Here is a 10,721-nt window from a genome sequence, read left to right on the forward strand (position 1 = left end):
TATTTTTTATGATGGGCTAGTACCGCAGATATGTAGAGGCCTTCGTTATGATCTTAGCACTGTAACTATCATTGGAAAAGACATCAATACAAGCTGAAATGACATGTTCCTAAACATTGGTATAGACCGTTTTCGCTGACCTGGCCAGCAGCCATGCAAATCTGTTGGAACAAAAGAAAGTGTTTCTATAAGAAAAGAGTTCAACTCCGACGTGTTTAGTTTGGTACACCAACAACATGGTGGCCGTTTCATTGTTTCGGAACACCAATATGGCTGCCGTGACGTCTTGAGAAAACGATTAATTTTAAGCCTAACAGGATTGATGTACTCGAGTAAACTTGTTTGACCTGTTTGACTTGTTTTAACAGGAATGCTCCGGTAGCTCCTTGGAATGAGAGTGAAGTTCCTCAAGCCTCCGACATGATTGCCTTGTTCACTGACACATTGAACTGCCTACAGGCTCATTTAAATGGTAAGGGGTAAACTGGAAGCGTAGAGAAGAAACGGTAAATTGCAGGGGAGGGGGGTTCATCATTTTAAAAGGCTTGCATTGAAGGACGTACGAGAAAATATAATGTTTAAAGCTTGCGTAGGACAGTAATAGGTAGCGAGTATTTGTGATGCTGAGTAAGACGGACAGAATATTACTCTGCGCTCACATTCCTCCGTGGAAATTTCTTTTCCAGGTTATATCATACTTGCATTAAAGGTCGGCACACACGAGCAGACTATTCCCTGCGACTAGTCCCTGCAACTGACAAGTCCCATCGTGTGAACTAGCCATTTTTGCTTCACAATCTAGTCACAGGGACCAAAGTTTAGTCCCTTCGACTAGTCCCACGAATTCAAACTGGTTTGAATTTTTGGGACAAGTCTCTGCGACTTGTTTCTCAAAACGCTTCGTGTGAACTGTTCGTGAGACAAGTCCCTGCGACCAGTCCCTTCGTGTAAACTCTTCAGGGGACTAGTTGTAGGGACTGGTCCCCTCGTGTGTGCCGATTTTAAGTCCTCCATTTAAGCTATTTTAGCCTGACTTGGACTCTCCCCTCTCTCCCCTCGCTCCCCTCTTCGGAACTGCCTTTTTAAGCCATGACTTGTTCACAGTTTAGACAGTAGAGCAACAGAAGGCCTGCCATTCGTTCAAGGGTTCGTTTCCGAAGTAGTTCAGAAGCTGCTCTCGGCTTAGTCCAGCTCTTATACTTTCACCTGCACCACTCAAATCCAACTGTTGTATCGGTTCATTTTACTGTGTGATTTCATCTCTCGTTAGCTCCGTACAGCAGTACATCAATGATGAACATGTTCTGGAGTTTCTTCGTGTCGTCACTATCCAAGGAAGGAATACCTGATTACGTGTTGCGCGTGTATCGCTCCAAGTTCTTCCTCCTTCCCTGGCAAAGGTTTCTACCGACACTGCATAACATGGAACTCATGCAGGAGGTTTGTTAAAGCTTAGTTACAGACAGATTCTCCCTACTAGCTTCCATATATTTCGTACTCTACTATCTGGAGGAATTTGTGTAAACATCAAGACTGATTCATTCACCTTTTTGCAATCCAGTGATTTTAAACCTTCCATAATATTATTTGTTTTCTTTTCCTTAGCTGCATGGCGTGTGCAAGAACAGCTTTAGGTTCCTTGGTCTTGTATTTCCTCTAATGGACTGGAATAGAATCATTTCTGCTTACTGGTAAGTGAGTGTTGAATGCCGTCTTAATTTGGATCGCATCGTAAAAAACAGTTGCTAAAGAGTACAGCTACATTAATGCTTCACGCCACTTATTACTATTCTGCTCTTTGGTATCGTCACTACCGTGTTAGAACCATCAGCTCTTTGCGTCCCTTTGTTCCATTTGTAGATTGACTCTTCAAAATTAACTCTAAATTGAGATTAAATAGGGTACCGGTAGCTCATTGAGTAATTCAAAGTTCGACGCCATATATAAGTTCCCCTGAAATTTTGAAATTTTAGGTTTTCGGAAGGGGGCGAATTAGAGAAGACCTCGGGGGAAGCCCATCCGTGGAATGCGAGAAATAACAACAAACGCGACCGATATACAACTGCCTTGACTTTGCATGATTTTTTCTGAGCCGAACGTTCCCTTTTCACGCTCTCTACGCTTTTCGCATTTTTGGTCTCTTATTCGTGCATAAGCCCATTCTTTTAAGTACATTAAGTAGAGGCAATTAATGAATGAGAAAGACATTAACATTGAGGGAGATTGGCATTTGAAAGTGCTTTACAGACAGTGATTTGAATTCTGTCGTGTTTCAATTTTGTTCTTTAGTGAAGGTCAAACAGCCGAGGCAGTGGCCCGGCTCCATTCGTCCTTGTTTCATCTCCTTGTCATGTTTTCTAACGAGAAGAGCATCATGAATGTACAGGTAAGTGAAGCTGTCGGTTGTTCTTGGCTGAGCCCGCCCTTTATGAGGGTCGCCGTTTATGAGCGACATGCCATCGCCTGTGACGTCAGTTTCTCCACAAAAAAGGGGGTGGCTTGTTTCGGGGTTACTCGTGCTTGCAGCTGCATGCTCGCATGACAATTTTTAAACTACGGTCGAGTACTAGCATAGTGTTAAATTGGGTAAAAAGAACTGGGTTCAGGATTTGTGCTTCTAGGAATGTTTTTCAAAACGGGATTATCCCGACCTCAATCATTTCCGTTAACCATGATCACTCATTAAAGAACTCAAGCAATGTCGACACGGTGACCCCGAGACCAACGCCTAGTAAAAAAATGAATTAATATTTTACCTTCGAATTTCGCAGTTGTCTAGATCTCTCAGTTCAGTGCGCCTATTGGTCTCAAAACTTGCTCAAGCTAAACATGTAATTTGTAATTTGTAATTTGTCCTAGCTCTCCTCTGGAAGAATAGGACCGTCGTCGCTCACGTAACCTAAATAGCAGAACTAAGTCATTCCACGTTAAGCCACCCTTCCTGGTAAATATGTAACGGACTGGTTTATTTTCCTTTGCAATTATTTATTGTGCTGTTCACAGGGATCTAAGATGCCTGAATTACTTGACAGTGCACTGATATTTCCTTGGCATTACCTAGATGGCAGGTTTGTCTCGTCAGCAAAGCTAAGCTGATTAATTTAATTGTCCCATTAAATAGAGGCATTGGGTTTAACTGGGAAGAGACACAAGACATTTTATTGTGCCAACGCAGGTGTATCTCCACCAGTATTAATCGAAGATGTGAAACAATAGGTGGAAATCTGTCTAAAGCCTGGTTTTCATTACAACAAGCACAAGTAAAAGCAGGAAAAAAATATTTTGTGCTTGTACTTATGCTTATGTCAAGCGAGAACTCGCTGCTGTAAGCATAAATATAAACATCGTCTTCACTTTGTTTTATGGTATCACGGAGGTATGGAACCGAACATAAGGCAGCTATCCATTCTGCGCATGCCTACGTCCTTTGTATGCTTGTGTTGTGGGCGTTCTTACCGTATGCTTGTGCTTATGTCATAAAGAAAACCAGGCTTAAGTTTGCTGGCGGTGACTAATTAACAATTAGACCCGTAGCCCGCAAGGGCTACGGGTCAATAGCCCACGAGGCGAAGCCGAATGGGCTATTGACCCGTGGCCCTTGTGGGCGAAGGGTCTAATTGTTTTAGTATCACCCAACTAGTCGGACAGAAAAGGCAATAATAAAGTTAGCAAATGCAAGTTGAAGAAATATTTATTTGGGAATAAAACGAAAGAAAGCGTCACGCTCGATTGCGCCAATTTCCCTCCTCGAGGACTATTACTAATAGTCCTCTAGTAGCGTAACCAATCAAAATGCAGGATTTGCATTAGTCCACTAGTTGGGTGATACTAAATTGTATTTTTCTCCATGGCTGACCGTCTACCAAATGTTGCTTATCTTCTGGGTTATCTTGTTACTAGAAAATTGAAAGTTGTGCTTCTCGACACTGCAACGATTCATCCCATTGTAAAGACTTAATAGGTGTACATAAAGGAAAACCGGAAGTACAGTATTTCACTGACATACTGGTACAGATATTTATCACTGACATTCTCTGATCTTTCTAGGTCTTTCGAGCTAGTCGTGTCCTGGCAAATAAATAACGGTGAAGCAGAGTTAGTGCTAGAGGCGAAATCGTCAATTTTGTACGCTTTGAGGTATGTATCCCGAACTGTAGAAGCTCTTTGTAGAGACTTACAGTTCTGGGCCAGTGTACTACATCGTCATTATTTTTTTCCATCGTTTAACCTGCCTCCCGCGAGAATTGGCCATTTCCGAGTTACCTTGCGCCTCCGTTTCAAAACGAGTCTTGGCGCAATACCTCTCATACTGAAATGAGTTTGATTTGCATGAAAGTGAACCTGTAGGAAAACACATTTCCATATGAATAGTTGCGCGTGAAGACTCGTTTTGAGACAGAGGCAAAAGGCAACCCGGAAGTGACGTATTGTTACTCACCGTTTTCCGTTCAAGTTTAGAGAGTTTTTCTGCGTGACGGCCATCACATCTGAGCGAACATTTTCGGACGTTGACACAGTCATTAGAGGCAATATTGTTATAAACATTCGCTCGCTGTTTTAACTGAGAAGTAATTGTTTTCCTGTAGGTTAATCAGAGCTGCTGCAGGAATCGTGGTGTCCAGCGACGGTTCCATGCAACCTACACGTCCAGTAAGTTGCAATTTAAATGATGCTTTGCCATTGGTAAAATGTTCGTAACATGTGAATGCACCGAAAATAACGAATAAGTAATTCTAAAGATTATTAATTAAAACTTTCTATTGAACCAATCTGAAGAAGAGCGGACGTAAAGTGCGGGAAAACCCATAAGCCAAGTTTTGACTTGTATTGGGTTTTGCATGTGATTGGCTGAAGATGCGCTAGCCGGCATCCTCATTTTGAATGATTGGAGCAGGTTGTACGAGGTTCTGTATCGTAATTACAGAGCTCAGCAATAACAGATACCTCTAATCGGTATCGGAGAACCGTTCCCGTTTCTAGTTAATGGAAACTTTAATATTTTTACCCTCTCGCCGACTCCAAAACTCCAAAAGCTTATTTAAAAGTTTATTTAGGGGATTAAATTTAAATTTCAAGATTTTCCAGTAATAGGCAACATGTTTTTCGTTGATAATGTTGTTTATATAAGACATGAGAAAGGAGTACAGTTTAGTTATGCAGTCAAGAATAAAAGTAATATTTATTAATCTAGTCATGAAGACTGTTTATTTTCTTTCTTTTAGGACACTGCTGCTAAGCGCGCGTCCTATGTTCGCTGTGTAGCTAGTCTGCTGTCTAAATGTTCAATGAACACAAAACTTAAAGTCAAGTCTTACGGTCCTGTCATCGAGTTTGTTCTGAAAGATGTCCAGTCTGTTGCTGGGTCAGGTAAGTATTGATTAAATATCGAATTCTCTCATCGGGTGCTAGAGGAAATGCATGGAGACGTAAGAAGAATTTATATGTTGGTGTTTTTCCAGGTGTGGATCCTGCAAGCACTGCATCTGAAGTGTGCCTGATGATGTCCGAAGTACTCAATCTATTGAACAACTGCTCTCCCGTGGGGGATGTACTCAGTGTTACTTTAGACTTTGTATTACAGTTTATCCGGGAGTCTTCCTGTACCATGCTCGTATTAGCCTCCATCCCAGCAGCTTGTAGGACTCTCGCTAACATCCAATTCATGGTATCTGTTGTGGAAACTGGAATCGAGTCATTTTTTGCCAAGCATTTGCCCCCAACCCCTTCCGATTCTCAAGCGGACGCTGACGCGGGCTGGGGACAAGTGGTCACTAGTGTGGCAGTCCCAGAGCTCGCGCAAGATGAATTTGTTCAAGGTAGGTAGAGCGCTTTTCAACTGAGTGTGGAAAGTAATCAGGCAATTACTTTGGTTTTGGTTTTGGTTTACTACGGTTTGAGATTGGCTGAGTAGTCTACTTGGTAAGTTATTGGTTTGGTTTTGGTTTTACGACACTCAATTGAAAACTGCTGTATAATTTTGTTGTTGTTGTTGTTGCGGTTGAGGCGGGTCTCTTGCGTTATATTAAACTGCTATACTCTCGTTTCATTTTTGTCGTTCAGTGACTCGAAAAATTCCCAAAGACAGATGGGCATTTGCCTATTCTCCGTACTTGTAATTCTGCCTTGAGAATTGATATCTTTACCAGGCAAAGAGACTAAGATCATTTTTGAACTCGCTGTTCTTTTCTCACAGAGTGTGTCAAACAAGGCGCTCTACTGACTCTGTACACAAACATCCTCCTGAAGCTGTCCTTGTGCCAGAGCCCTGCCCAGGAGATGACTGTCCTGACCGATATGGTCACGTGGTGTACCCGCATGAAAGTCAAGTAAGATAGTTCATAATGTACGCTGATTTTAACATTCATGGGTAGTTATTTAGGCTTTTGTCCCGCGGTGTGGGGGGTGGGGGGTGGGGGGGGGGAGACTCGTATAAAAAGGACGGGGGTCCTCGTCGTACCTTATGGGGGTTAAAAACGGACTTCAGCCTCACAAGGTCCACAGCAGAAGCTTTTGCAGTACCTTTTAGGGTATTGAGCCAAAAAAAATGAGAGGAGATAGTGTGTTGTTTTAGAATTGGTACCTCTTAGGGGTGAAAAAAAAAAACAAGCCACGCCCACAAAACAGGATCTTGCTACCTCTTAGGGGTTATTTTCAAAATTTTGGACGAGTAGCCCCGTCCTTTTTATATTGGAGTGCGCCCCCCCCCCCTCCCCACCCCCCGGGTTTTCTAGTGTAATGTGAAAATTGCACGCGGCTTCGGACAAGTGTAGCTTGAAATTGGAGAAACAGCAGAATCTTTTGTCGGATCTCTTTTTAAGAGCGAAAATGAGCATTTAATTGCTTTCAAATTATTTTATATCAAATTGATTACTGATCTGATATCAAGATGCTCCAAACTCTACTATCGTTGCTGAGGCATTGCCTGGACAAGAAGATATTTGGATTTTTCATGATTAAGTTCTTTTATATTTTTGTCAGACGTGCATTTGAATCCAAAGTTGTGTTGCTGTGGCACAAGATTCTTCAGCTGTCTGTGAGACAGGTTTACTATGCGACTGGGCCGCTACATGACCTCACAAAACAGCTTTCATTCCTGGCGTCAAGTCTGCATTCCTTGGGAGAGGACAAAGCTTCGACTGGCTTGTTGGGAGCTATTGGGTTTGGAAAGAAATCTCAGCTTAGTGTACAGTAAGTATCACGTAAAACTACTCGAGATTTTTTACAGCGTGAGTGGAAACCAAGTTTGATTGAAGATCACTTCTTTATACGAAAGCAAATTTATCATCCCTGATTAAATAGGGATACCGTGCGGACCCTAAGATCTTGTAGGGGCACGGGCTGAATGTTATGGTTTCCCAGCTTCTTTTCATGGTTTGTGAAATTTGTTACAAAGATGAGAACTGTTATAAGTGCAATAAGTAATGACAAGTTTGTAATGATTTGCTCAATTTTCTTGTTATTTTTGGCACACGTCTGATGTTTATTTTCAAGGTTATTTTCTGTGTAACTCGGTGACAAAGTACCGTACGGTAAAATAACCCTTACTTCTTTTTCTTGTTTCGTTGTAGATTCCGGTTCATGTGCAGGGCATTAGAAGCATTTCTTTTGGCGCAGATGCCGTCTAATTTACTTCTCAGACTGGAAGCTAGAGCGCCAGGATATGTCCGAGAACCGAAAAGGGTGTGTACACGAAAGATTCTTCTTTTCTGTTATCGCTGAGCGCTGTTAAGATGGACCATTATATTTTGACGAGAGAGGAAGGTTGAGAAATTACGCCCAAAAAATTCCTACACAAGATGACGGATGGACGGACTGACTGCTTGCCTTCTCGTTTGCTTACTTGTTTGTCTGTCTGTCTCTCTCTTTGTTTGTTAATTTTTTGGATTTAATTTGTGCTCTTCATTTCAGACTAAACAGCAAGCATCTGGTGGGCGCGTTATTTCCTCCACTGCTGAAGCCGAACAAGCTCTGAGTAACTTGGAATCTCTTCGTGTTAACAAGCAGTACACGAGTTTAGCAGAGTGTATACTGGAAGCTCACACGTTCATCGCTAATCCACTACATTCTCTGATGGAAGGGCCGCAGTTTGTAGCCAAGCTTGTCCGACAGCTTTTTCCTAACGACAGAGCATTGGCTATCGTCGCGATATGAATTATAGGAATTGTGATAAAGATATAAATTATATATTTCCACAATTGTATCTTGTGTAAAGGTTATCAGAGGAAATAGCTGGTAAACCTGAACAGACAGAGTTAGATATTCAACGTGTCTGATCCGCAGCCACCCCCCACCCCCCAACCCCACACCACCTTTAGCAAACCACCCCCAGACCAGCAGAATTGTGGAGGCCTGGTTCATGCGTTACGCGTCACTTGCCAAACCATGGTGATGTTGCCGGTTTATCAACCGTACATCCCATAGCTTTGGTCAAACGAAGAAAAAAGAGTTACGACCCAGTACGATGGCTGTTTTAAAAAATCTATTTATCAAATTCAGTAAATCTGACTTTTCTTTATTAAATTTACTCAACCTTTCATTTTTCCTTTCCTAATGATGGGAAAATAAGGGAAGGTCTGGTTTTTCACTGTCGATCACTAAATGGCGTTCTTGGTAACTTTTCGCCATCTCGAGGACTCATCTTTGACCTTGTTGTTTAGCAATTATTTAGTATTTAGAGTTAACTTAACCTACCTGCTGAGTACTCCATCTAGTTTCGACAGTGTTTCTCTCCGCTGCTTGGAGAATAAAAACTTCTGTACCAGTCAGTGGAACAAGCCACGAAACCGCTTCTCCTACATTGTACTCAACTGGCAGAAGCTGTGGTCGGTATGTCGCTATTAACACGATTCTCGTGCGTGTCATTTCTTGAACCTCTCGATAACTCGAACCAAGTCCTTTCTAGGCTTTTCCGATTTCTGGAACCAATTTTTATTCCCCTCGAAGTTGGGGAAATCGAGTTTCCACCCTAGATGCGTACAATCCTCGGTGAATTGCGAGAATTTGCCTTGACTTTGATTGAGCAGCGAGAATCGGAAAATCTTCGGTTTATATCTTTTCAGCCGTGAAAAAACGGGTGAAAAAGTATGAGATATAAACCGAAGATTTTTCGATTTTTGTTGCCCAATCGGAGTCGAGGCAAATTCTCGTAAGCTGCCGAAGATTTGCGCATTTTTAATGATAGCTCAGTTTCCCCAAAGCGCTTGTTTTACGGACTAGTACATGGCAAAATTAAATGGATAATTTGTTATCTTTATGTGAAATAGTTTGTACTGTACTGGAAAAGACAAACATGATTGTAAAATGCCAAAATTAAATTCAATTGTTAGCCAAATCATCTTGGCTTTAATGTGTTATAGATTTGTCATTAAAAAATCACAATGGGAAAAGTGTGATCTCTTTGTTTTGTGGTTTCTCGACTTTCGTGGCTTGGTGCAGGCAAAACTAAGTAGATAGTAAGCATACAGAAGTATGGGCATGAAACCGTGTCCGTTTCTCCCGCCGTTTTTTAAATATAGGCACGCAAGGCGTGCAAGAGTTATTTTTTGTGTGAAGTGTCGGAGATAGGAGCATTCATGGTACAGTAATGATTTGGTTAATTTGACATTTTTTTTTGGTTGCGATGTTACATCGGTTATGGTAAGATAGCTAAATAGTAAGCCATAAAATGTTTGACTAAACAAACTACAGTAATCTGACATGTCTCCAGATTAATGTAGATACCATCTTATTTTCTAACAGGCAATTTGATTCGTTCTTTGATACAACCCGGTGTAACACGCACACATGCATAACTCCCTCACTCACCGATCACATAACCCTTCCAACCCCCCAAGAGGAATTTTTGCTCAAACATACTCAAGTCAATTTAGGGACTTTTTCGCATTTTACACGAGACGTAAGTTTACCTTTTCACACAACACAACTTCACCGAAAATAGAAAGAAAGAGAAAAAAACCTCTGACACGTTGAAAGTCTGATTTAATTGAATTTACTCCCATATAAAAAACAAGTGTTAAGTTACCATTTGTTACTAACGATAGCAAACATCTCGCGGGAAAGAGTGGTGACGATTCGTCCGCTCTAACTGAATTTACTCCCTTGTGAAAAACAAAAGTGTCACATTACACTTTGTAACTAAAAAATAAAAATATCTCGTTATATTTGCATGCAAAAAGAACAAAACAATCGTTACCCGCACTTACTATTGTAAACGTTAGAACTGTTTCAAATCTAAAGTCTCGTCCACTCTAAAACATGTCCTAAGAACTAGAAGCGACGATTCGTGACCTCTAAGTGAACTTACTGCTTGTGAAAAACAAAAGTATCAAGTTACCTTTGTAACTAAAATAAAAATATCTCGTTGCATTTGCATACTACTAACTCACGAACTGTTTCAAACCTCAAGGCTCATCTCGTTCATTTAACTAAAACCCCCAGCCTAACCCACAGAAAATGTCGAAGTAAACCCAATATATGAATACTTCCTCCTCTTTTATAGAAGAATGAATATGGCCGTTCTGAACTTTGTCGGGATCAGATCTTCTCACATACCATTTACCTTTACAACAAGAAATTTGATTGGCTATTTATAGTAGATCCAATCTGATTGGTGTGACATACATACATCTCTCGCTCACCCATTGACCCGTAACATGCCCGACGCGCCGACTAAGAGGTATTTTTTTACAAAAAAAAAACTCAACAAATATGAAGAAAGGAGG

General features: G+C 41.3%; 1 protein-coding gene across 1 annotated transcript in view; it reads left to right on the forward strand.

Annotated features, from left to right (window-relative positions):
• LOC145479559 (ectopic P granules protein 5 homolog) overlaps window positions 1–10,684 on the forward strand; it is a 49,687-nt gene extending 39,003 nt beyond the window's left edge. The window contains exons 44-56 of the mRNA XM_081457955.1: window positions 369–472; window positions 1,271–1,440; window positions 1,606–1,691; window positions 2,290–2,386; window positions 3,004–3,068; window positions 4,048–4,137; window positions 4,587–4,650; window positions 5,223–5,367; window positions 5,460–5,816; window positions 6,194–6,326; window positions 6,979–7,188; window positions 7,569–7,680; window positions 7,909–10,684. Of these exons, the coding sequence (XP_081314081.1) occupies window positions 369–472; window positions 1,271–1,440; window positions 1,606–1,691; window positions 2,290–2,386; window positions 3,004–3,068; window positions 4,048–4,137; window positions 4,587–4,650; window positions 5,223–5,367; window positions 5,460–5,816; window positions 6,194–6,326; window positions 6,979–7,188; window positions 7,569–7,680; window positions 7,909–8,151 (1,876 nt within the window). The 3' untranslated portion in view covers window positions 8,152–10,684. The remainder of the gene's footprint in view (window positions 1–368; window positions 473–1,270; window positions 1,441–1,605; window positions 1,692–2,289; window positions 2,387–3,003; window positions 3,069–4,047; window positions 4,138–4,586; window positions 4,651–5,222; window positions 5,368–5,459; window positions 5,817–6,193; window positions 6,327–6,978; window positions 7,189–7,568; window positions 7,681–7,908) is intronic.
• Window positions 10,685–10,721: the final 37 nt, after the last annotated feature.

Source organism: Orbicella franksi, chromosome 2 (assembly GCF_964199315.1).
Source record: "Orbicella franksi chromosome 2, jaOrbFran1.1, whole genome shotgun sequence".
Taxonomy (NCBI): Eukaryota; Metazoa; Cnidaria; class Anthozoa; order Scleractinia; family Merulinidae; genus Orbicella; species Orbicella franksi.